The sequence below is a fragment of the Papilio polytes genome, unplaced genomic scaffold, assembly GCF_000836215.1.
Source record: "Papilio polytes unplaced genomic scaffold, Ppol_1.0 DF824269.1, whole genome shotgun sequence".
Classification (NCBI taxonomy): Eukaryota; Metazoa; Arthropoda; class Insecta; order Lepidoptera; family Papilionidae; genus Papilio; species Papilio polytes.
In genome coordinates this window covers 2,688,943-2,713,337 of record NW_013524935.1, presented here as the reverse complement: position 1 = coordinate 2,713,337, position 24,395 = coordinate 2,688,943, and the positions used below count along the sequence as shown (strand labels likewise).

The window sequence follows — 24,395 nt, the reverse complement described above, 5'->3', positions numbered from 1 at the left end:
ATTTTATTTTGTACAGAATATTTTTTAATATCAACCATCACAGTAGCATTATCGGTATTTCCGTCCGAGGTAAAAAGTAAAATTGATTCGCAATAGGTATCTGAAGTTTTTGTCATTAGAATTTTTTATGCAAAATACTTGCAAAAAGTAAGTTTGCGATTAAGTAAAACCCTGTCACATTTAGAATCCACTATAAAATGTACTATCAACCGTAATTGAGTTAAAGCACGTTATTTGTATACTAAAATGTTAAATAAGATGAAATACAGAGAATTTTGCGAATATTACAAAATAACTAGAATTTAATTATACAAATTAATAGTTGACGTATTACAGTTAGTGTTCTAGTGGTGGAAAATGTATAATTTCGTGATCAAACAGTAGAGGCGGCGTTGGTGCGATCTATCATTATAGATTAGGGCAATCAGTCGATCGCTAGTAAAACATTGGCCGTGCTGAATTACCTTCCGGAGCAACAATTTGTAAAACCTCAATCACTTTGTCGTTAGTTATGCTTCGCGCTTTGTTATACGTTGCTTATGGACTCATTGTAAACTAACATATTCGATTCGATTCTTATTTTAGAACAATGTACAAGAGCAATGAAATTGAAATACGTCCTCGAAAAGCAACATCACAGGCAGCGTTCAGAAAGGTAACTTTTCTTTGTTACGTCTAGTGTATAATTTAAAAAACCAACGCAGACGCGAATTAATAGAAGCGACAAACTCAAAGTTAAATGACATAACCGCTTTAAGTATTAGCAAATGTAAAATCAGAAGTAAGGAAACATGAATAAAATAATTTTAATCACACATTCGCGTTTTAGGATAATTATTGGATGAACCAGACACAAGTGGAAACATCACCGTGGTACGAATGGGACACGAAAGTTTTTAACAGCCATGTAAGTTTTTATACAACTATTGACTGTTGGAATATTATCTTTGGACTATTTATGTATTCATCTTTAAACATTTGGTAGGATAAACCACCTCAACTATCGGGCTACGAGTCGTTCAATAAGGATCTCCGAGATTACTTACAAACGTCAACACTTCACGGTCTACGATACATCGGCGAAAGAAAACTGACGTGGTTTGAAAGGTTTAGAAGAATCCAATGAGTTCTGTGTTTGATTAAAAAAACATTTAATCTAAACTAATGTATTTTAAATCAAACACAGAACTTAAAGCACAGCGTTAGGTTATCACAACCAAATTAGTACTTTTTTCAATTTAAATTAGTACCTTTTTCATGCTGTTTTTTGATTTTTTTATCAGATTTTTCTGGTTAGCCGCGTTCTGTTGTTCTGTAATATGCGCTGCATTCTTTATCCTCAACGTGTACCACAAATGGCGTTCATCTCCTATGATCGTGAGCATCAACCCTCAGAACATGCACCTGCAAGACCTGCCTTTCCCCGCGCTCACAATCTGTAATGTCAACCAGGCGAAGAAGTCTGTAGCAGAACGGTATATTAGCACCGGGTTTGTAATCGTGTCGTAAAAGAATAATTATTGTCTTTTCATTGTTTTTTACAACACACAAAGTTCAACATTCGTAATTACCGTTAACCATTCCAGAAGTTCGTTGGACAAAAAACTGTTGAACAGTTTATGTGCCACCCAAAGAGATGCAGACATATTTGAAGATGATATAGCTGAAAGTGCCAATTGGGACTACACAAGATCATTTCTTATCAATGTTAGTAATTTACAAGTAAACACTCACAAGTCTTCGTGTTTTTACACACTTTTACTTTCATTGTTCTCTAAAATTCATGTTTTTTTTATAATATCAGTAGATTTCTGTTATTCTACTAATATTTCCTTTAACCATACCAACTAAGCTCTAGGCTTGTGCTAGATATGGTTCACAACAATAGTCGAATGGCGGGATTCGAACCCTCGACCTCAAGTAGACCGTACCTCAAACCATTAGGCTATTGGTGCTAATTGGTTTTAGATCAGCTTAGTAGACAGAACTACTAAGAAGTACTTGATATAGACGTAAGCCCCACATATCATATTCTCAGGTAACTCAACCGTGCAACGAAATGCTAGCGATGTGTCTATGGGACTCGCGTAGTATGAACTGCCAGGACCTGTTCAATGCCCAACTCACCGATGAAGGTCTGTGCTGCACCTTCAACGTCGTGCATCGTGACAACATGTTCAGAAATCCGTATGTAGAATCATTAAATACTTTCAAAACATCATTTTCCTACGAGGGAAATAATTTCGGATTTCCAAATCGAACTATATTTGACCATTTTAGACGTCTCATCCTACCTAGTCATGTCAACGCAACAATACTTTTTCCTTTACAGAAGAGACCTGAACGATTTGAACTTAACATTTCCGTTGCCGTCAGTGGACTGGACTCCGGAGGGCGGTTATCCGGCTGACGCGCCACCTGACGGATTCCCTTGGAAGCCTAAAGGTATATAAAATTCATATACATTTTTCAATCCATTAAAATTTTTAAATAAAAGTAACCACACTCAAATAACGAGATATGCGTTATTTTTTTTTTTTCATTTTTGTCCGCTTTCCTATAACGTTATTAGACTTAGGTATCACATTACTGTACTACCATAGTAATTTTATCTTTGTCCCTAGGTATAGGCACCAATCATGGCTTGACCCTAATCTTGGATGCAAACATCGCTGAATATTACTGTGCGTCCACAAAGAGCATGGGATTTAAGGTTAGGTATTTAACAAAGTGTGAATTTCTTAGTAGGTAATTAATCGAGAGAACTGCATTGTCACCTATTCAGTAAAAAATCTTTCGATACATTTTTTTCATATATTAAAAGACTTCCTACGATTATAATTGTCCTTAATTGTTATAAGTGAATTTAAAAATGATAATAAAATATTTCAGATACTTCTCCACAATCCGACGGAAACTCCGAATATTGCAAAAATAGGTGAAATCTATGGTCCAGGAATAGAAGCGCGTGTCGCCATACAGCCGAGAATTTTAGACGCGCAATCTTCCTTAAAAGATATCGATGTTAAGAAAAGACTTTGTTTATTCTCAAGCGAAAAGGAATTAGTTTTTTACAGGTAACGTTCCAATTTTCGTTTCAAACAATGTCACGAAAAAGGACATCAATGTAAACGGCTTTAAAGCAAAAACATAAACATGTTTTTTTCCGAATAAAGGTTATCAAGTTTTCCATTTTCAATATAAAACCATACCAGAGATAATTGTTATGTTTTTTTAGAACTTACACTTTACGGAACTGCGAGATGGAATGCGAAGCCAGATCCATGTTGGATAGATGCAAATGTGTCCTTTATTATATGCCCAGTAAGTGCAACTTTTCCTTAAATAAGCATACAACTCATAAGAGTTAGAACGAGAAATGCTTTTATTTTTAAAACAGAGATTCTTCTGAAAAGGATACTTGCCATGCCAATAACTATGTTGTTTCAGAAAACAAGTCAACACGCATTTGCGGGAAAGCCGACGCCAAATGTTATTCAAATGTTAAACTGACAGCACAGAGTGGTAAAAAAATTGCATTTTAAATTTTTTTTCTAACAATAACACACACAAAAAATAACTATAAAAAGCCTTTTACTTTCTTTGCCATTCATTAAAACCGCAAGTTGTCGATTTGAAATTTATGGTCGGTAAGAAAGAATTGTCAGTGAAGGTAGAAATAAAAAGTGAATTAAAAATACTCTTCCAATTACCAGCAGAAACAGCTAATATGTGATGACGGCTAAGACTTATTCCCGGTCTACATTTGGCCAGTATACTTGGACAGTTGCGACGGCCAGTTATAAATCACACCATGTAGTGCCCACACCACGCTAGTATATTACCAGTCCAATTATTGAGAACTACTGACCATTATGAATTGTAGATAGTGAGGCTTCGTGTGACGAGTGTCTACCCGCCTGCAACGAAATAGCTTACTTCGAGCGGCTAAGCACCGCACCACTCAACAAAGCGCTTATTGGACAATACTCTACAATACTATTGAACAGGACTCCAGATTACTTCACGTAACTATTAAAATATTTATTAAAATACTCTGGGTGATGTACTCTCATTTTTGGTGTCGATAAATTTTACTAATATATATGGAAGTCAAATAAATACCTTTTTTTTTCAAAATTTATCACTAGTGGGGTTTTATAATTATTATTTTTATTTCAGAGAAAACATGCTATTAGTTCACTTTTATTTTGAAGACAACACATTTATGAGATTTACGAAAGGTGAAATATTTGGTCTTACGGAATTTCTATGTAAGTATTACTAAAATAATGTGTAATTCATGATCATATAAAATAGAAACCAAAAACCAATAAGAGATATAACCCTTAGTAAGAATTACATGAAAATTTATATGTTCTTACAGCCAATACTGGAGGTTTACTGGGCTTATGCATGGGTTTCAGTATAATGAGTGTTGTCGAACTACTCTATTTTTTAACCCTACGTGCGTTCTGCATGGCGAGAAGAAGAAAACCAACGCATCCTTTCTTAAAATAAACTTTAATTTTATGTGTTTTGGTGAGATACGTAGATGCTGATAAAGCAATTGTGACGTTATATCAAAAAACTTATTTAAGTCAACCTTATGTGAACACTAGCAGTGCAACACAATATTTTGCTGGCAACATGGGACAAAAGCAAATAAGTCTTGATATTTCTGCACTAACAAAATTTGTTTTTTCAGATATTTGACCATATTTAAGGAAATAATGTGTGTGATTGTTAATATTTACACAATAATGTTTGGAAATAAAAAAGGCTTACCATATTTACAAAATTGTATTACAAGTGGTATAATTTTTAAATCTAACTTAATTCCTATGAGATATAGAATTACCATTAAAAAGTATGTTTTAAGTTAAACTACAAACTTACTCATATCCAAAACAATTATTCTGTCATGACTATTGTATTCTTTACGTTTTTACTTTTCCTCCCTATGCATAGGCTGTAATTGTAGCTGATTTTGATAATCACTGAGAGGAACTCTTTTATTACAGTTTCTATTGATATGAAGGGATGTGAGTCTAAAAAACGCCTTACCAAATCAATAATGGTACAAGGTAAATTTGGCTAATCACTTTGAAGTCTTAATAGTTAGTCAATATGATTGTGAAGACCAGCACAATATTTTTAGTTAGAGTGGGTGCACATTTTTGACTAAAATAGTGCAAATGTCAATTGTTTCACAGCCCATTCAACCGTTTAGTTGCACAACTAAAAATCGAGTAGTGTGTGCACCTCCATGTAAGCACATAGGAATCAAAGCGAGACTGAACAGTTGTACAATAGTTTAGTTTCAGTTGTGTACACTATTAGACTTTACATTATTTGGACATTGTCTAATTATTATAATAAACAACATAATGTACTTTATCATGATTGTTGTCTTGGTGGTTGTGGGGCTGCAGGGGGCGCTGGCGGTGCTGGAGCATCTGGTGGCTGCAGTGTTCGTGTCCGCCGCCGTGTATAATGTTGCCAGAGTAATATTGCTTGATCATCCATGAACTTGCAAACCTTTAAATTAAATTTAATTGATATAACAATAATATATCTTAGTAATATTAAAAATATGAAAGCTTAGATGGATAGATGTTTGCTTGAAAGTATTTTCAGAATGCATTAATTAATCTCAAAGAAATTAGGTATACATGAAGAGTATAGTCTGGAGAAGTACTTAAACTACTGTTTAAAATCTTTTTTATTTCAAACGGACAGTGTTGCAGACAACAGCCAGTTTTAACTAAACCTGTGTCAATTTTCATGGAGATTCGTTCAGCCGTTTAGGCTACAAACGCTAACAGACACCCATCTCTCCATCGTCACTTTCTCATTTATAATACTTATATGATTAAATTATAAAGTCGTTAATAAATGAATATATTAATTTTATGCATTGACATACATGTGTAGGAAATTTGATATTTAATTTAAAAAATGCACGGAAGTAAAGATACAATCTATTACTAATTTATTTTCAGACATTTACCAATACTATAAAAATGCTTACCTGAGCTGACACACATTCTCTTCTAAAGGCCTCATGTTGCAATAGTTCTAGAAAATGCAGACACATTGGATACTTGAGATAGCGAGCATATTCAGGCTCCCGCCAGTACTGCAAGTACCGTAAATAGTTTACAAATGTTTGCTCTTTCATATACCCTCTTTGTGCTAAAACTGAAAATAAGAAATTAAATATGTTAATTTAAATTTCAGTTGACTATTAAGTAATTAAAGGACAAAGGGAAACCCCCTTATAAGTATGCTATACTTTAAAACCTCGTCCATGTACCCTCGATTATTTATTGTAAAAAAAGTTTAACTCACAATGTATGTAATTCGGATTTGCCAAACACTGTACGAACTCCAATTCTACTTGAAATCTTATCCTGCTCTGTTCCTCTGTTTCCGCCATAACTGTAATAAATTTTTTGAACAGTAAAATGTAATGGATAATGAATCAAAGTTTTGAACCATATTGAACATAATGAACATTGCGTATACAAATTAACATTATATACTATTTTATGTACCTTTTCCAGCCATCATCTTGAATTCAAATATTTGATTTAATGTGTAATATTATTTTATGGTTCTGAAATTCTGACGATAAAAAATCCTGAAAAGAAAACAAGTCAGAGCAAATGTCAATTAGACGTGAGCGTTATTTCACGTCACTAGTTACAATCACCTGTGACGAGATATGTACGGCGTCACTAGCTTCGAGTCAAATTAAAAGTAGTGATTTTTGTAACTACTTTACTCGGGCGTGTTCGGCTCCGAAGTCGTGATTTTTGTAAATGCGTTACTCGGGCGTGTTCCGTTTTGAAGTCGTGACGTGATTTATATAATGCGTTGCTCGAGAGAGCTCGGTGTCGAATTAGTGATTTTTGTAAATGTAATACTCAGGCGTGTTCGAGTCCGAAGTCGTGATTTTTGTAAATGCGTTATTCGGGTGGGGTCGGTCGGTCAATAGGGAATATTTCTTCTACATGTTTCTACTTGTTATGAGATAGCCAGAAAAAAATATTGACTGGATAAAAATCAACAATTGAGCTAATAAAAAATAAATAAAATTGCGATCATTTTCATGCGACTAAAACGCGTTTTTTAGTAAGATAGTCTTATAGTTAGTAATCGTACGAACATAATCAAAAATGAAAATAAGCAAGGCATTAGACAGAAAGTTTAATTATTTAAAAAGGCAATACAAATGACAAATTGAAATTATTTTACATCTATTACAGAGGATTTATTTTAATAGGCTATTATTTTTCCAATGGAAATAACTAGTTACAAAAATCACTAGTTTTGAAACATGTGACGCCGAACAAATCACTAGTTTCGTTACGTTTCTCGAAAATGACGTAACGACTCACGCCTAATGTCAATTTCAAATCAATTTGTCAATGCCACTTTTGACAAATGGCAGCATTTTAAAAACTATTGTTTTCAATTTACGCATGTTTCTTCACATTGAAAAAATCTACTAAACTATCAACAATCAAAGCTTAGAACTTTAAACTGGACTTAAACATACTAAAAAGTTAACACAATAAACTTCGAATACACTCCAATAAGTTACTGTAGTGTAGTAAGTGAAAAGTGCAAAATGAAAAAAGCTACAAAAAGTGGGTGGTTGCGCTAGTTGTCATGAGTCATGTCATGTCAGCTGTCAGTTCATTGTCAGCCTACTTTTCCTATTGGTATTGGTGTTGCGTACGTAATTAATAATTACATTCCCGTCAGTCAAATTGATTCAGGAACAAAGGAAAATATTTACTTTGCCACTAATTAAAATATTTAGTATATAACAGTTTTGTGCAGTGAAAATTAATTAAAATGTCGGACCATAGGTACATTAGCAACTCGAGCAACTTGTTCGAAGACGACGATGTCGACAATGATACATTTGTGCAAAGTTATAGATCAAAATTACCTCAACCCCCGAGAAATCCCGTCAATACTCCTTATGGGGGGCACATTGCAGAACTGGAGAAACAAAGGCAAGCGATGTTACAAAGGCAGAAGGAGATTGAACAACGTACACTAGACTCGTCAATACGGAGTATTGGGCTTCTACACGACAGCGAAACGATTGGTATCGCTACAGTTGAAGAACTGTCGAGACAGCGAGAACAGCTACAGAACACAAATCGGAGATTAGATGAAATCAATACAAATCTACACTACAGTCAGAAACATCTGAATGGCATAAAATCAGTTTTCTATGGATTAAAAAATTATATATCGGGTAAATCAGATCAAACACCTCCAAGAAGTCAGGCCTCACCAGATAGTCTCAATTCGAAAGCTGGGAATAGCAGTAAATTGGATGACACTTTAGATAACACACCAAAACTGAGTGCTGAAGATCGCTTCAACAGTCATCCATCAACACGACTGAGAGGCTTAAACCAAGAACAAGCTAGTGCTCCAATTTCAGATAGCCAGCGTATCAATGAAATGTTAGATGCCAACTTAGATGAGATGGTACAGCACATCACTAGACTTAAAGGACTAGGCAGTGCTCTTGGTGAGGAAATTGACTCACAAAACAAACTCATAGATACAATACAAGACAAAGTTGAGGTTGCAGATATCAAAATTGGAAAGCAAAACAAGCAGATAAACAAAATTTTAGGAAAATAATGCTTGTTTAATATGAAGCTTAGTTAATCCACTTATTGCATATAATGTACACAAATAAATAATGTAATCATATTACATGATATAGTTAAGTATAGTGATAATTTGCAATAATTTTATACATGTATTAATTTTAGTACCATTCTGATATTTCTAAATCCTGAATATAACATCATTACCTTAATAATTTGTACTATTTTTGATCTAAGGTTATGGGTGTCAATTTCCTCATTGTTAATGAGAAATTTGAATTTCATGTGATTGAAATAAATTTGTAAAATATTTTGTCAACACATATGTTTAAAAAATAAGAGTATAATCTTAAACTACTGGTACTCTTTACAATACTTTTTAGCAAAATAGCTGTAATATTTTTCTATTAAATATCAAGGTTAAATTGAAATAGTTATGGTTACCGGGATAATTGTAATAAAAATAAAACACATATTGTGTACATTTATTAAACACAATATTCCAACTTGTTAATGTAATTATAATAAAATTTTACCAGCATTAATCACAGAGTATAATTTCACAATTTCTTTAATATACACTATTGTGTGTTTACAATATTTATGTAGATTACATGTTGATTATTGATAACAATTAACAAATGTTCCACTATCAGGTAAACTTACTGAAAATGTGTTTACATCAAAAGGTTTATCAATCACTTAACAGCACAATAACAAAGTGATTAACTTCTTCGATAGGCATTACACATTAATTCCTTTATTCCAAAATGTGTGATAATCTAACTAATATTATAAATGTGAAAGTTTGAATGAATGTTTGTTAGTTTGTAGCCTAAACTGCTGAAGGGATCTCTATGAAATTTGGCATAGACATAGGGGATAGTCTGGAAGAACACATAGGCTACTTGCTTTTGTTTTATTTTTATTCCGCGCGGACGGAGTCGCGAGCGAAAGCTAGTGTAAACATAAAAGGCAGCCTATAACTTGTTTTTAAGATTTCGTCCAACTTATTTTTTCTTACAAATCACTTTAGGTTTAAATATCAGTGATTAATTTTAATTTTTCACTTGGAATAATAATTGCATCAATGATATAGAAGTTAGGGGAAGTTTGAGAGTAGCCACAGTAGTAGAAAAGGTAATTAATCATTATGTGTAACAAGCTGTTGCCCGAGACTTCGTCCGCGTGGTATTAAAAAACATACGAACTATATAAATTACAAAAAGCTACGTATCCCTCGGGAACCGGACATTTTTCTGGGATGAAGCTTATCTCATGTGTACTCCAGACTTTGTTTTATATCTGTGCCAAATTTCAATAAGATATGTTAAACCGATGCAGAATAATCGAGTGAACATTAAAAAACTAAATTAATGAATACCACGGGAACCGTAACTATTCCCGGGATAAAAAGTAGCCTATGTGTTCTTCCAGACTATGCTCTAAACCTGTGCCAAATTTCATGGAGATCCGCTCAGCCGTTTGGGCTACAAACGCTAACAAACATCCATCCATCCATCTAAACTTTCGCATTTATAATATTAGTAAGATTGCTAAAGTTAAAAGACAAAAGCAATGTAAAAACCTAATACATATTGAATATAGATTTTTTTATTAGTAGGTAGTTATGAAATACTTTTTGATAAACATGTTTCAATTAGTCATTATGTTATCAAATAATAGTATGAGTTATATTTCCCGAGTAAAAAACCCCCATCTCATATCACTAAAGAAACATTGCATGTTGATTACTCATGACAATTTAATTAAAGTTTAAAGCATAGGAACAATTGTTTATTTTTAAGGCATTTTTGAGAGCAATAATAACTTTTGATCACTGTTAATATACTTGTTTATATGTAAAATCCTATTCTGAAAATAAAACTAAATCATGCAATAATCTCAATTTTTCCATAGCATTATAATAAAAAAGCTTAAACATTATTCGCTGGTTATTCACTTAATTCAATCATTAAAGAAATCAACAACAGTTTCTAGGATAAGATCATCATTAACATAGTGCACTTTCATATGCTTCTGCAATACTCTCTTATTAATGAACTTTTTGCCACAGATTTCACAGCTTGTATCCACATTTGAGTGGGACTCTTTGTGTACCCTTAAACCAGATGTTGTTGGAAAACCTTTAGAACATATGTCACACTTGTAGGGTCTCTCAGATGAATGTGTATGTGCAATATGAACTTTTAAGGACTGTTTTGTTGGAAAACTTCTATTGCATTCATTGAATAAACATTTAAAAGGCCGTGGGCGCTCTTGGCCAGAATGAACCAAGCTATGAACTCTCAAGTAAGATGCTCGAGTATATGTTTTTGGGCATTCAGGGCATGGATAATCTTTTACCCCATTATGTATTTTGATATGCTTCATTAAACTGGATTTAGCACTAAATTTCTTATCGCATATAACACAAACAAATAACTTATTATTGCTTGAATGGGCAACTCGAAAATGTCCCTTTAAAGACTGTCGCGATCTATAAGTCTTATTGCAAAAACCACATTTGAATTGTGGAACTTCTTTATGAGACAATAAGTGCTGGCTTAAGCCATTTGCTGTGTGAAATCGTTTGCCACATTTTGGGCATAGGAATCTAAGTACGCCCCTGTGCTTGGCCATATGATAACGTAACCCGTAAATTCTGGTAAATGATTTAGTGCACAAAGTGCAAGAATATTTTTTATCGCTTTCTTGTCGCGGTGGATGCTCCGTCGATGTTATTTCAGTGACCGGAGGTAAAGGTGTTAATTCCTTGTTAACTGAAACATTTTCAAAGTCAAGGACTGGGTGGTTGGTAAATAGTGGCGTATCGTACTCATGGTCTTGATATACAACATTTATATCAATAGAGTCCATGTCAGAACGCGGTAAGCTGGAAGTGCTACTTTGTACATTAAACACTTGAGATAAGGTAATGTTCGCTTTTAAACAATTTATTTTAAAGTTGTAAGACAGCATAGCTGTACAAACACATGATGGACACATTCCTTGAGGCCAATTTTCCTCATCGTTATTCTGAAACAAAATGAAAATCGACGTTAATAATTTTCATTGTATTAATAAGACTATTTTAATAGTAATTTTCCAGTGTCAATAAGTTTTTGAATACTCACCTCTACGCAATTTAAAAAGATTAATATATCTATTAGTTTTATTTTGTTCATCTCATGTTCAATTAAATCGTGTACACTCATGAACGTGGAGGAATCTGATTCAGCAAGACAAGTTCGGCAAATATTCTGGGGTAAAATTAATGTTGATAGCTCCATTTTGAAAAACATTTAACAATATAATCTTAAATAATAAAGCACAGGAAAGAAGTTTTCATTTTAAAGTAAAACGTAATATAGTTTTAATTCTCATTTCGTCTTTCGTCACATATTTTTATTTCATACAAAGAAAGACCACAGACAAAGACCTATCTAAGACCATAGCTAAAAACTCAACCATATATTATCATAGAGTAGTAAGTAGAAGAATTGTGAAAATAAATGTTTCGTATCTTTTCGTTCTAAGCTTTCTTCTTCATTAATGTTCTTCTAAATCTAATAGAAAAAAATACAAATCTCTCTTAGTTAGCGTGATTGTCATGTAATTCGTTAAATTCCCCAATACCATGCCAATTCTTACTCTTTGAACTTTGAATTTCAAATTCTTTTGACGTGTGTGTGCTTCGTGGGCATGTAGGGTTATCGTCATTAATAATTTACTTACAATTTTCATGTATCTAAGTGTAAATTTAAGCATTTTATCTGCATCAACGCGAATTTTTGTTATTTGAAGGTATAGATTTCACATAAAATTTTAGTTTAAACTCAATGTATCCTAACCTCAAACTTTCGTTTTGTGAATGTTGATTGTGCTATTTACTCTGTAAGCTTGAGTTTTTGATTGTGTAGATGATCGCGAAACAAATATAAGCTGTAAATTTATTCTTACAGTTTTATTAAGAAGCGAACATGAGTCGTTTCTTTGCGACTGGTACGGATTCTGAGTCCGAAAGCTCCAGTGAAGAGGAGCAGGTAGTTCGTGCACCAGCTCCCGTCTATACTGTGAGTATATCTTCAAATACTTGAGACGTACATGCCACCGCTATTTTTTCGTATTGATAGTAAAATCTGAACAAGTTAAATTCATTGAATAATAATTTCACATTTTAAAGGTCAACTATTAAAAATTCACAGTTGCATCACTTTATCTTTTTGTATTTTATAATCTCTTTTTTTAATTTTCAAATAGAAAATTGCAGTGTATTGATATCTAATAGTCTATCATTACTATTGATGTGGGAAATAAAAAACTTGGGTTGATTCTTTCTTGTATTTGCATTGAAATTGAATATAAACTAAACTATCCGATTTACACAAAAAATCTTGACAGATTTTTGTACATTTCATTAACTATAATAATAATTTACAATAATTATATTAACATTAGAATTCTTTTCTTATTTCATTCAATTACAAACTAATTATCAACTTTGTGTCTGCTATGACTTTCATCATCATGATGACTTTATTCTGCCCACTACAGGACATGGGCTTTCCCCAATGCCTTTGCCAGACTGCGGTCCTCCACTTTGCATATCTATGACTGTGAATAATTGATTTCTAGAAAATTTATTTAATTTTTCATAACCTTTGAACAACTAGAGGCCTATCAATATTTAACATTTGCAGTTCAGTGATGATGAGGAGGAAACTAAGCGTGTTGTGCGCTCTATGAAAGAAAAAAGGTACGAAGAATTGGAAGGTATAATCCATTCAATCCGTAACCATCGCAAGATCAAAGATTTCTCTTCAGCCTTAGCTTCTTTTGAAGAACTGCAAAGGGCATATACTCGAGCAGCTCCGGTAGTCCAAAAAGAAGAAAATGGTATTGCACCGCGGTTCTTTATTAGAGCTTTAGTAGAATTAGACGATTGGGTTGCCGGCGCCTGGGCAGATCGCGATGCACGGAAGGCCCTGTCCAAAGGCAATAGCAAAGCTCTAACATCTTTACGTCAGAAGTTAAGAAAGTATGAAAAAGATTTTGATGCAGAGATAACCAAGTTCCGCGAAAATCCTGATTTACCTGATGATGATGAAGAGCGAAAAGGTAAGCTATTAGTTTAAGTCAGGGAATAGTTCATGATTATTTTTGCTATAACTTGGTATTCAAACTGTTTTGTTTCTTAGATACATCATCATCTGATGAGTCTGATGATGAAGACAAGATCAAGGAGAAAGTTCGAGTACGTCGTTCTCCTGAACCTCCGCGTCGCCCTCCTCCTCAAGATGATGAGTCCTCAGACTCTATGGATTGGGGGTCAAGTTCTTCAGACTCCAGTTCAAGTTCGGATGACGAAGCCCGCGGCGCGGCCACCTTGAGGGAGCGGTTCCTTAAGAAAACCACTGAGAGGGATGATGATGAGGAAAGAGACAGGCGCCGCGCGAGGAGGGAAAGACGTGAGAGGGGAGCTGGTAAGATCAGCAAGAGAGATCAAACTGATGATGGAGGTGAATGGGAAACTGTGAGAAAGGGGGCAGCTACTTCGGATAAGCCGAAAATGTTCGCCAAGGTATTTATATTATTTTAAAATGTTTCACCTATGATTATTACCATTTTTAATGCACCATTATCAAATTTACTTATTATTTTAGGACAGTGACATTGACGCCGCTTTAGTAGTGAAGAAACTGGGAGAGATAAGTGCAGCTCGTGGCCGCAAGCGTACCGATCGTCGCGCACAACTTGAGTTACTGCACGAACTGCGCACAGTCGCTCAACAACACAACTTAGGTGACGCCCTTCAACTTAAGCTGCGTGCCGCCACTGTCGCCGCGTTGTTTGACTACAACCCTAAAGTCTCTGACGCCATGAAACCTGAATATTGGTCTAGATTGGTGGAGAATGTCGACCATATGGTGACTCTCCTTCTAGCTCATGAAGAAATGCAACTGAGTGAGACTATTACTGAGGAAAATGAAGAATTCGTAACTGCCCCCTTCCGTGTACGTGGTTGTGTTTTGACAGCTTTAGAACGCCTCGATGACGAGTTCACTAAACTGCTGAAGGAGTGTGATCCTCACTCAAACGAGTATGTGGAGAGACTTAAGGATGAAGTCCGCGTCTCCGCGCTCATAGACCGCGTGTGCCTAGTTGTCGAACGCGATGGATCACCGCAGGAAGTTTGTCGCGCTTATTTGCGTAAAATAGACCATTTGTACTATAAATTTGATCCACGCGCGGTGAAAAAAGACTCTCCTCCCGGCGAGGAAACGACCGTTAAGAAAATGGAGCGTCTCTGCAAATATATTTACGCGCACGACGAGACCGATCGTCTGAGGACTCGCGCTATTTTGTCGCACATCTATCACCACGCTTTGCACGACAACTGGTTCCAAGCTCGCGATCTTCTCCTCATGTCTCACCTGCAAGAGACAGTCCAACATTCCGACCCGAGCACTCAGATCTTGTACAATCGGACCATGGCTAACTTAGGACTCTGCGCTTTCCGCCGCGGCAACGTGAAGGAAGCGCATGGATGCTTGGCGGAGTTGATGATGACAGGTAAGCCGAAAGAGTTGCTCGCTCAAGGTCTGCTGCCTCAGCGTCAGCACGAGCGCTCCAAGGAGCAGGAGAAGATAGAGAAACAGAGGCAGATGCCGTTCCATATGCATATTAATCTTGAACTACTGGAATGCGTGTATTTGGTATCTGCGATGCTGATTGAGATTCCATACATGGCGGCCCACGAGTTCGATGCGCGCCGTCGTATGATCAGTAAGACGTTTTATCAAAATCTGCGCGCAAGCGAGCGACAGGCGCTGGTGGGGCCGCCAGAATCCATGCGAGAGCACGCCGTGGCAGCAGCTAGAGCGATGCGCCGCGGGGACTGGCGAGCCTGTCTTAACTTCATTGTTAATGAGAAAATGAATGCTAAGGTACATAATTCGTTCCTACAAAATATTTTTTTGTTAATATTAATATTTCTTAAAACATAATGCATATATTTTTATTACAGGTTTGGGATCTTATGGTTGGCGCCGACAACGTCCGTGCAATGCTCGGTCGTTTAATCCGAGAGGAATCGCTCCGCACTTACTTGTTTACGTACGCGCACGTATACGCGTCGCTGTCACTTCGTTCGTTGGCTGACATGTTTGAACTGCCGCGTCAACGTGTTCATTCCCTAGTGTCGAAAATGATCATCAACGAAGAATTGTTGGCATCTCTCGATGATCCTAGCGAGTGCGCCATATTGCATCGTTCAGAGCCAACTAGGATGCAAGCTCTCGCGCTTCAACTTGCCGATAAGGTTAGTTTTTTAGTACATATAACTCCCACAAACTTTAATGCTTGAAATGTTTTTGCAATTGCTTAACCAAATCAAATTTGTATATGCCGATTCTCATTTATGTTTTAATGGCATATTTTTAGCCAAGATAATGTATAATTTTAATTTTTAGGTTGGTAATCTGGTTGATTCCAACGAGCGAATCTTCGAGAAGCAAGGCTCCTTCTTCCAGAGGGGCGGGGCAGGTCGCGGTGAGGGTCGTCAAAGAGAACGTCCTCGGGACGGCTGGGGACGTAGGCAAAGGAATCGCAGACGCGACGACGAACGCGGACACGACGATTAACCTCTACATGAGTGGAATAAAACCCGTGCAGTGTACCACAAACTCTATAGTTCACATTCACTTTGCGACGGTTGTAACGGTTTTGCTTGTTGCATTTAACTATTTACTTTCTAGAGACCATAATACCTCTCTTATTATTTTCTTAATTCAACAACTTATCGTTACAACCGTCGCAAAATGAGAAAATCAGTGCTTGATTGCAAAATCTATTAAAAAATCAAAAATACGATAACTTCAAATCTGTTCAATTAAACATATTTTCATGGCAGAAATTTTATATACCATGTTGAAAGTTATAGGATAATTTATTGCAAAACATCTTCTTTATTGCTACTCTAAACCATACATTATTCATATTCAGTTTTGTAGTAAATGTATTACGGAAAATAAAAATGTCACAAAAATACTTTATTTCATTCACATCTTAACATTCAACTTTGAAATATTGTGGAAAATGCAAGCACTGGAGAATTAAATTGATTCTTATGAATAATTCTTTGGGTAGGTAATTCTCTTCCATATGAGAGGAGTCTGAAATATCACTGATCACTGGAGTTCGAAAACAGGTTGGACGATCAAGGTTTTTTAATCGCTAAGTGAATGTTTCCAAAGTTATAAAATGAAACTTAAGCGTTTTGTAACTTTCTCAAACCCAGTGCAAGTGTTTCGATTTAGTTGTATAGTTAATTATAATAAATTGGATCCATCCTTAAATTTCCATGACTGGATCACGCTATGCCAGTACAGTTGGACAATAGCGCTCAATGTCAGCGCTGCCATAATGTACTCATTCTGACGGCAGTGAACATGCCAAGATGTGTAGAACTGTAACTAAAAACGCGGTTTTGCGGTTATAGAATTACCGTGTTTTATTTTTAATAATCTCAACTACTTTGTCGAACTTATGACGATTCCTCTGCTTATACTGGGCTGGCATTATGAAAAACACTTGCGTATAATCACTCTATGCCAGGTCATCGCTACCGTGTAATTGTACTGGAATAATGTAAACCATACATTGTTTTCTAAATAATCATAGTAATATGCGAAAGTTTAGATGGATGGATGTTCTATGAAATTTGGCATAGACGTAGAGGAAGAGGATAGTCTGGAAGGCCACATAGGCTACTTAGTTTTTTTTTTTTTTTTAAACTCGACGCGGACGGAGTCGCGGGCGAAAGCTAGTATTCAATAATTTTTTGGACAAGAAAAAATCGATTAGTAACAAGTAGCCAAAGTGTAATTTTTAGCGAATATCTTATTTAATCTGTAGAAGTATGAACGAAAATGAATGAATAATTGTCGAATGAAATGGACGATATCACTGACATTTTACTGAGTCATATTTTCTGATATACGAATTATGTTGTTGGGTCGAATTGCATTTACTGCCGATAATTACTAATTTTGTAAAATACTTTCCTCGTCACCATATTTTAGTAAAATAAAATTAAAATGGCTGCTACAAGGAGACTTCAAAAGGTAAGTTGCTGACTATCGAGTGTAACATTGACGAATTCTAATTGAAAAAGATGTACAAAAGTAGAGCCCGATTACTGAGTTTTTATATTGATATCTTATTTGGAGTATCACCATTAGGTACTTTTAGAAAGCTTTCTCGTAAATGTATTTAAATAACCTCTGAATTTTCAATTTATGATTGTTTTCCAGGAGTTAAACGACATCAGACAATCGGGATTGAAATCATTTAGAGACATTCAAGTAGATGAATCTAATATTCTTACATGGCAAGGCCTGATTGTGCCCGTAAGTAAAAAAAATGAAACATAAACAGCCAAAATAGCTTTTCCAAAATATCCAATAAGAATGTTTTCTTTCAGGACAATCCCCCTTACAACAAAGGTGCCTTTCGTATCGAGATTAACTTCCCAGCAGAATACCCATTCAAACCTCCCAAGATTAGTTTCAAAACAAAAATCTACCATCCCAACATTGATGAAAAAGGTCAAGTGTGTTTACCCATAATTAGTGCTGAAAATTGGAAACCAGCTACCAAGACTGATCAAGGTAAATCAGTTGTACCTCTATATTGTCACTATTTTATGGATAACCTTAATTTGGTATGTTTTTAATGTCTAAAACATGGTCAGAGTACTTATGTGTGATATAAGTAAGATCCAGAAAGAACTAGAACACTAACCTACAATGTGTAACATCTTAACTACATTAAAAGATAATGGAGTTTTGTGCAGAGAGATTAATATTTAGTTTCTGTTGCACTTATTAAAAACTTATTATTATTTCATGATTGCAAGTTTAAAATAGTTACATAGCTCACACTTGACAGCCTTAAAATATTCTTTTCATAGTTAACACTAAAAAAAAATCTTTTCAGTTATCCAAGCTCTGGTCGCCCTTGTAAATGATCCAGAACCGGAGCATCCATTACGAGCTGAGCTTGCAGAAGAATTCCTAAAAGACAGGAAAAAATTCACAAAGAATGCGGAAGAATTCACCAAGAAACATAGTGAAAAACGGCCCACTGACTAATGTAGCCTAATTCAAATTTCTTTGACTTTACAATGGTAAATGGCATTTTCAGTATGAAACAAGTATTTTAACTTATGTGTGCATTTATCCTATAAACAAATCTATCCCTTCTTCACTTGTTTAGAATGAATTCATTCACTAGTGTAAAGTTAAAGGTTTTTTTCATAAGGCTAGGTAATGTTACTCCTCAATCACAGCTTGCAATATGCACCTTACTGTAAGTAATTTAAAACAAGCAAATTCATATTGGCCAAATAGAAAAGCTTAAAATCTTAGCTATGTTTTTATTCTCTGGTCATTTAAGTTTTTTTTTTAATTGCAAGAATTAATTGCTTATGTTGTGGATTTTTATTTATACTAGAACCATTGTGGAATTAAACCTGACTCATTTGAAGTTAATTTCTGTTACCAAATCAATTTACAAGTCTTATGAATTTATTAAATAACACAGAACGGAAGAACTAGCTTTGTTTATGATCTTGTAAATAGGTGTCATAATAGAATTTGATTAGTATGAACAATTTCATTTAATCAATTTGTGAATTATTGTTTCTGTTTTATTATGAACTCAATAACTTAATTTATTTGTTACAGGTAATGTTGCATTACCTTACAAAGCAATAATTATATATTTTTCTGACAATAATCTGCTACAGTTGCGTTAATACTGAAACATCAAAGAAACTAGTTCAGCTAAATTGGCTATAATCACAGATATTGTTAGTGTGTCCATTCTTAAGTTATAATCTTGTATTGAACAATTTAATGAGAGATTCTAAATACATTTTTTCCACTTATTTCATTGTTTTTGTTCAGATCTGTACAATAACCAAAAAGGTAGGATATATTAAGTAAAAAGAAAAAAAGAAGTAATATTAAAAAATATGTCATACTTTTTATTGAACTAGGCCTAGTTGGCGTCACTTAAAATATCAACAATTTTTTATCTTTAACAATTACTGTATTTCATTCTTGAAAATCATACACATCTACAGTCTTGTTGTCTTTTTCAGGTAACATCTGTACTTTGGTAGGTTTCAGTCTTGTATCCTTCTCCAAATCACTACCTTCTAACACTTGTCCTTTTTGCACACTCGTAAGTTTGTTGTCCACTGTCAATTTGAATCTCCGATTCCTTATCCTATTTTCTCTTTGCGGCAAAACAGTTGTTTCTTTATCAAGAATTTCTAAATTATCTGTAAAAGAAAAGTAATGTTTTTAACATATTTATTTATCTAACATTTAAGCACTGAAGTGTGTTGATTATTATCATAATTGTATTAAATTATTTTTTATTAACAAAATCTAAATATGTTTACTTACATTTTATTTTTTCAATACATTCACTGAGATACTGTTCAGTATTTCGATCTTTTGTAAGACTAGGCTCTATGAGAATCTTATAATCAGGTCCATATTGAGGCCAATCATCATGTTCTGGAATATCATCATCTAAATTAACTCCTGCGGCTACAGCTGTAAGTTTTGTCCATAGTCTTGCCGCATTAGGGTGGCTATAACCTCCTGAAACCATGTTAGAAACAAACAACTCAATTTTATGTCATTCTTGTGAGCCAGACAGGTAGGCAGAGATCAAGAATTTCTATTAGCAAAGTGATGGATCATTAAAAATGGTAACAGTAAAAAAAAAGGGTATTTTGCATACCTCCACCTAGTAAAAGTAAAGGTTTCTTTTTAGCCAGCACTTTGTTGAGACATGCAGTGTAACCCTTTTCAGTTAAACATGCTCCACCATTGGGATCACCTACTAAACCATCAGCACCACACTGCATTACTATAGCGTCTGGATTGAATTTTGAATACACTAATGGAAAAACACTGAAAAAAATCTACTGTTATTTATGTAATTGCTGAAACAAGTAAATGGAATAAACCCTTTTCTTTTACAAACTATATGATGACTTTTTGTGCATCTTCTTTGCTGTTGTGGATCATGCAACATGACAGCATTTGTGGTTGATTATGGACAGTGGTACGCAAAATACGCGCTAGTCGTGGAGTTGCGGAAACCGTAGCCCCTACTACTACTACTATGGACAGTGGTCGCTTCCCTATTTTGGCGAAACTTGGTGGCCCCTTGGTTTGCCACCTTATGCAAAATAATACATCAAAGTTTGGTCAATCAGTATTATACTAGTTTTATTATAATATTGTTACTTACATTCCAAATGCCTTTTCTAGAGTTTTATCTGTGTAAAATGCATGAAGTGGAAAATTGCATGAATAACCTTTGCCACTAGAACTGCCTATGTCATCTATGCTGCCTGATCCAGGATAGAACCCAGGCTCATATTTATGGAAAGATAAAGTGAATACTGATTTACTTAATTCGAAAGCATCTTGCACACCATTTCCTATAACAAAAAATGTTACTTTTGGTGTTTCTTAGTTCTTTGACTTTGCACAACTGGCTGGTATATATTTATATTCTTGCTTACCATGATGAACATCCAAATCTATGTACAATACTTTCTTAAACTTAATTCTTAACTTGTTAATAGCTATAACAATATCATTGACATAACAAAATCCTTTTGCTGCCAATCTTAAATAAAATAAATGATTATGAAAAAAATTGGTAATAAATGAAGAAATTCCTAACTTAATTACTCTTTAAGAAAATAAAAACAAAAGGTAACACCTATGTGCATGATGCCAGCCACCACACCAATTAATAGCCACATCTGTAATTCCGAGTAATAAACATTTTGCTGCAGTAACTGACCCTCCAGCTATAACTGACACCAGTTCATACATGTTAGATATGGGAGGGCAATCATAGCCTAAAAAAAGATTAAGTTAAATCAAAATAATAAGCAAATTAACAAAGTACCAAGAATAGTTAAGCCTTTTAAAATAAAAAATTCAGTGCATATAGTTTTATTGTTTGGCATTATTATATTTGTGTATGATTAATTTAATATTCAATACACCTATTCCATATTCCTCATCCTGCTCATTTGTCATATAGTCATCTTCTAATTCCTGAAAATGTTTTAAGTGATCCAAATAAGATTCTAAATGAAATTCCTTCAATTCGGCATAACTTGCTGGTGTAGAGCGAATAACTTGTAAACTGTTGTTTAGCTGATATGCTATTAGAAGATTATTTACCAAAGAAGCCTGGAATTACAAATATAAGCATATTTTAACCTTAGAATTTAACCAAGGTAATGTTGGTGGGAAAAGCAATCTAAAGCTCACCCTAGTGGGGACGGCTGGTAGACGATCACATTGTGATATCAGAAGTGGATCCCAAATATAACACGGTTTTCTAATACTCATTTTCTTAGAACTAGATGATTTTAACGTGGAAATGAAGTTAAAGGATAGTCTTATTAATTAATCGCCGTGAAGTACATTTTTAAATTGAATTATTAGAAACAGGTACTAAGCAGTTATTTTATTTCGCATCTTATATTAAATTAATTTTAAACAACTTGTTTTTACTGAAAATCAAATGTCAAATTGCCGCGGTTTATCGATGATCTAAAATTGATATTGACATTTGACATCACGAAGTAAAAAAATTAAAAACAGGCTTGTTATAATATAATGAAAGTTCCCTGTAAAATTCTTTCCTCTTCTTCATTTTTATAAAAAGCTATAAAACGAAACTGGTTTATTAATTTTATTACTATATTGATACTTACAGAAAATTTTGACATCAAGATTGTTAAAAATAATATAACAGAACACAGTAAAGAGGAACGTGCCAAGTAGACCAGCGATAAAGAGAATTTTGTCTATGAAGAAATAGCGTCCATTTTCTGAGTTTATAAGATTAGTTTGACGTTTTATATAGAAAAGCTAAACTAAAATGAATTAAAAATCATTGAATGAGTGCAAAAGTAGGAATATAATGCAATTCAATCTTAACCGTAAAAAAGATGTTGTTAATATCGTGATATCAGTATCATTATTTATTCTTGTTTCATCAATCATAATAGTGATATGACAAGGTCTATTACAAAATATTTGTAACGTGAATGTAGTTAGTGGATTTGCTTGTGTCTGGTTAGGTAAACTGGTTAATCGATGTTATTCTATGATTTGTCGTCACTGATTTTCAAGTTCAAGTGGAAATGGTTCGAGGTTAGTAAAATTTCCAATAATAACCTATAACGGATGCAGTGAATTCCTTTTTCAAGTCTTTGTTTGCGTCTACCCCCAATAGCCAATGTTAAAATCTGAACTATACATTCATTACAATTCTCTAACTTTGACTCTTATGTTCTTGGTGCTGCTTTATTTAACTAACTGTCAGAATAATTAAATTTTTGCGAATATGGCGGCAAATTGCTTCCCATAACTAAAAATTGACTTGATTTAATCTCTAATGCAAAATGATTTCTAAGAAGTAATTAATTATCAAATTACCTTTACCTCATTAAGTTTATTTAACATCAACCAGTCCTTTTTCTTAAGGAAGGTTAGCTCAGTATTACTCTTGCCCTGCTATACATATATCCTTTTGAAGTTTATTATAAGACAAAAAAGTTAGAAAGCCAACGCATATTTTGTATAAAAAAAATAATTATATTTACAAATTAATCCAGCCTTGCAAGTGTAGTTTTTTTTCTCCAGACATACATAACAATGTCAAATATTGGTTATAATTCAGTCAACAGGCTAATGGTGGAAGCGGAAGGGGCTGTCATGACTCCCCACCGTATTGAACTATGTGAAAAAGAATTACTTAGACCAGTACGAAGCTACAGAAGTCGAAGGTAAAAGTTTTATGATTTACAACTTTCTATATCACATTACTAATTAAAAAAAAATTATGTACTTTCCAGTAAAAACATTATTATATTTTCAATCTAGTTAATTTTGCTGTTAAAAATGTGTGGTATATATGAGGGTATCTTAATATAATGTACCGTCCGGTCACTAATAATAAATCAGTCCAGTACCAACCGCCGTTTCATTAACACACCTACATTACATTGGCGACGAGGATTTTAATTTTATTAGTGAACCCGAAAAGTATTTCGAGAAGAGGACGAGCGTCTCCTCAATAAGTGGACGACAATGTTTACGTCACAAGGAATATCGTAAACATTGCGATGTTAAATACGCATATTCAAACAAAGGTTTGTGTGCGGTTGTGCGAGCGGAGTGCGTCACGACGTCGGGAGCACGGGACGTCCGAGGGGTGTGACGGCATGAAAAGGATGAAGAGGTTCGTGGGACCTATGGTCAACCGCATAAATTACGGTGGAGACGTCGGCGGTTGTGTCGGTGGAGAACGGGCGCAGTGCGGAAGCAGCCGGGAGCAGCGGCGGGCATGCGGCGCCGGCGCAGGGACTCGGACAGAGCGCAGCCGGCCAGCAGCGATAGGCATGTCCTGCGGCGGCGGAAGTGGCAGAGCGCTTGCTGGTGCAACGGGAGGAGTATCCCAATGTTAAGTGTGGCACACGGGTGCAAAATGGGACATGTAGCCGATAGTTTTGCGGAAGATGTGTGCGGTAACGGATATTTAATTGAACATTAAGATTCGCACAATTATTTTTTTGTTAACGGGCTATGTGTAAGTGCGAGCGGGACGGCCGCATAGCATTTGCCG

The 24,395-nt window shown here is 34.7% G+C and overlaps 8 protein-coding genes across 11 annotated transcripts in view; 5 read left to right on the top strand and 3 right to left on the bottom strand.

Annotated features, from left to right (window-relative positions):
- The window catches only part of LOC106108176 (mediator of RNA polymerase II transcription subunit 31), a 31,055-nt gene extending 24,365 nt beyond the window's left edge, over positions 1–6,690 (bottom strand). The window contains exons 1-4 of one of the 2 annotated variants that reach the window (XM_013289284.1): positions 6,561–6,690; positions 6,355–6,444; positions 6,035–6,204; positions 5,397–5,541 (exon numbers count right to left, since the gene is read on the bottom strand). In XM_013289284.1, the coding sequence (XP_013144738.1) occupies positions 5,401–5,541; positions 6,035–6,204; positions 6,355–6,444; positions 6,561–6,576 (417 nt within the window). In that variant the 5' untranslated portion in view covers positions 6,577–6,690 and the 3' untranslated portion in view covers positions 5,397–5,400. Of the gene's footprint in view, positions 1–5,253; positions 5,542–6,034; positions 6,205–6,354; positions 6,445–6,560 lie in introns of those variants that run through there. The other variant, XM_013289280.1, reaches the window with a different exon arrangement.
- Positions 336–5,226, top strand: LOC106108167 (pickpocket protein 11-like). The gene is made up of 14 exons (XM_013289264.1): positions 336–655; positions 830–907; positions 986–1,107; positions 1,284–1,490; positions 1,587–1,707; positions 2,039–2,187; positions 2,333–2,445; positions 2,625–2,713; positions 2,893–3,077; positions 3,239–3,324; positions 3,451–3,525; positions 3,887–4,028; positions 4,183–4,274; positions 4,388–5,226. Exons 1-14 carry the CDS (start codon positions 590–592, stop codon positions 4,519–4,521), a joined length of 1,659 nt encoding a protein of 552 aa, XP_013144718.1. The 5' UTR covers positions 336–589; the 3' UTR covers positions 4,522–5,226.
- Positions 6,691–7,695: 1,005 nt separating the features above from the next.
- LOC106106353 (synaptosomal-associated protein 29) lies at positions 7,696–9,109 on the top strand. The gene has a single exon (XM_013286935.1). It carries the CDS (start codon positions 7,870–7,872, stop codon positions 8,677–8,679), a length of 810 nt encoding a protein of 269 aa, XP_013142389.1. The 5' UTR covers positions 7,696–7,869; the 3' UTR covers positions 8,680–9,109.
- A 1,323-nt stretch (positions 9,110–10,432) lies between these two features.
- Positions 10,433–12,036, bottom strand: LOC106106287 (gastrula zinc finger protein XlCGF46.1-like). The gene is made up of 2 exons (XM_013286847.1): positions 11,786–12,036; positions 10,433–11,687 (listed from the first exon to the last, which is right to left on the bottom strand). Exons 1-2 carry the CDS (start codon positions 11,951–11,953, stop codon positions 10,617–10,619), a joined length of 1,239 nt encoding a protein of 412 aa, XP_013142301.1. The 5' UTR covers positions 11,954–12,036; the 3' UTR covers positions 10,433–10,616.
- A 276-nt stretch (positions 12,037–12,312) lies between these two features.
- On the top strand, positions 12,313–16,580 carry LOC106108811 (eukaryotic translation initiation factor 3 subunit C). The gene is made up of 7 exons (XM_013290090.1): positions 12,313–12,455; positions 12,614–12,724; positions 13,352–13,769; positions 13,850–14,232; positions 14,315–15,598; positions 15,679–15,972; positions 16,124–16,580. The coding sequence occupies exons 2-7, from the start codon at positions 12,632–12,634 to the stop codon at positions 16,292–16,294; spliced, it is 2,643 nt and encodes an 880-aa protein (XP_013145544.1). The 5' UTR covers positions 12,313–12,455; positions 12,614–12,631; the 3' UTR covers positions 16,295–16,580.
- A 1,016-nt stretch (positions 16,581–17,596) lies between these two features.
- LOC106108396 (ubiquitin-conjugating enzyme E2 L3) lies at positions 17,597–19,602 on the top strand. 3 transcript variants are annotated; one of them, XR_001225937.1, is made up of 5 exons: positions 17,597–17,776; positions 17,966–18,061; positions 18,136–18,322; positions 18,651–19,022; positions 19,400–19,602. XR_001225937.1 is itself a non-coding variant. In XM_013289572.1 (5 exons), the coding sequence occupies exons 1-4, from the start codon at positions 17,750–17,752 to the stop codon at positions 18,803–18,805; spliced, it is 465 nt and encodes a 154-aa protein (XP_013145026.1). In that variant the 5' UTR covers positions 17,597–17,749; the 3' UTR covers positions 18,806–18,840; positions 19,400–19,602. The 3 variants fall into 3 exon arrangements, 2 of the variants coding, with proteins under 2 accessions (XP_013145026.1, XP_013145013.1); XM_013289572.1 differs by having other exon boundaries at positions 18,651–18,840; XM_013289559.1 differs by lacking the exon at positions 19,400–19,602 and having other exon boundaries at positions 18,651–19,080.
- Positions 19,603–19,675: 73 nt separating this feature from the next.
- On the bottom strand, positions 19,676–22,263 carry LOC106108385 (histone deacetylase 8-like). The gene is made up of 8 exons (XM_013289549.1): positions 22,031–22,263; positions 21,760–21,949; positions 21,468–21,609; positions 21,265–21,371; positions 20,988–21,180; positions 20,472–20,644; positions 20,129–20,329; positions 19,676–20,001 (listed from the first exon to the last, which is right to left on the bottom strand). The coding sequence occupies exons 1-8, from the start codon at positions 22,109–22,111 to the stop codon at positions 19,772–19,774; spliced, it is 1,317 nt and encodes a 438-aa protein (XP_013145003.1). The 5' UTR covers positions 22,112–22,263; the 3' UTR covers positions 19,676–19,771.
- A 325-nt stretch (positions 22,264–22,588) lies between these two features.
- LOC106108377 (histone-lysine N-methyltransferase pr-set7) overlaps positions 22,589–24,395 on the top strand; it is a 5,735-nt gene continuing 3,928 nt past the window's right edge. The window contains exons 1-2 of the mRNA XM_013289540.1: positions 22,589–22,921; positions 23,451–23,556. Of these exons, the coding sequence (XP_013144994.1) occupies positions 22,912–22,921; positions 23,451–23,556 (116 nt within the window). The 5' untranslated portion in view covers positions 22,589–22,911. The remainder of the gene's footprint in view (positions 22,922–23,450; positions 23,557–24,395) is intronic.

Coding starts and splice junctions, on each gene's coding strand:
- LOC106106353 (XM_013286935.1), top strand. CDS start 7,870: ATGTCGGACCATAGGTACATTAGCAACTCGAGCAACTTGTTCGAAGAC.
- LOC106108396 (XM_013289572.1), top strand. CDS start 17,750: ATGGCTGCTACAAGGAGACTTCAAAAG. Junction 18,062..18,135: donor GGCAAGGCCTGATTGTGCCC/GTAAGTAAAAAA, acceptor GTTTTCTTTCAG/GACAATCCCCCTTACAACAA. Junction 18,323..18,650: donor AGCTACCAAGACTGATCAAG/GTAAATCAGTTG, acceptor AAATCTTTTCAG/TTATCCAAGCTCTGGTCGCC.
- LOC106108811 (XM_013290090.1), top strand. CDS start 12,632: ATGAGTCGTTTCTTTGCGACTGGTACGGATTCTGAGTCCGAAAGCTCC. Junction 13,770..13,849: donor TGATGATGAAGAGCGAAAAG/GTAAGCTATTAG, acceptor TTTGTTTCTTAG/ATACATCATCATCTGATGAG. Junction 14,233..14,314: donor AGCCGAAAATGTTCGCCAAG/GTATTTATATTA, acceptor TTATTATTTTAG/GACAGTGACATTGACGCCGC.
- LOC106106287 (XM_013286847.1), bottom strand. CDS start 11,953: ATGTTTTTCAAAATGGAGCTATCAACATTAATTTTACCCCAGAATATT. Junction 11,688..11,785: donor TCTTTTTAAATTGCGTAGAG/GTGAGTATTCAA, acceptor ATTTTGTTTCAG/AATAACGATGAGGAAAATTG.
- LOC106108385 (XM_013289549.1), bottom strand. CDS start 22,111: ATGAGTATTAGAAAACCGTGTTATATTTGGGATCCACTTCTGATATCA. Junction 21,372..21,467: donor GGCTGGCATCATGCACATAG/GTGTTACCTTTT, acceptor ATTTTATTTAAG/ATTGGCAGCAAAAGGATTTT. Junction 20,330..20,471: donor TTTACTTTTACTAGGTGGAG/GTATGCAAAATA, acceptor ACATGGTTTCAG/GAGGTTATAGCCACCCTAAT.
- LOC106108167 (XM_013289264.1), top strand. CDS start 590: ATGTACAAGAGCAATGAAATTGAAATACGTCCTCGAAAAGCAACATCA. Junction 1,108..1,283: donor AAACTGACGTGGTTTGAAAG/GTTTAGAAGAAT, acceptor TTTTTTTATCAG/ATTTTTCTGGTTAGCCGCGT. Junction 3,526..3,886: donor TAAACTGACAGCACAGAGTG/GTAAAAAAATTG, acceptor TATGAATTGTAG/ATAGTGAGGCTTCGTGTGAC.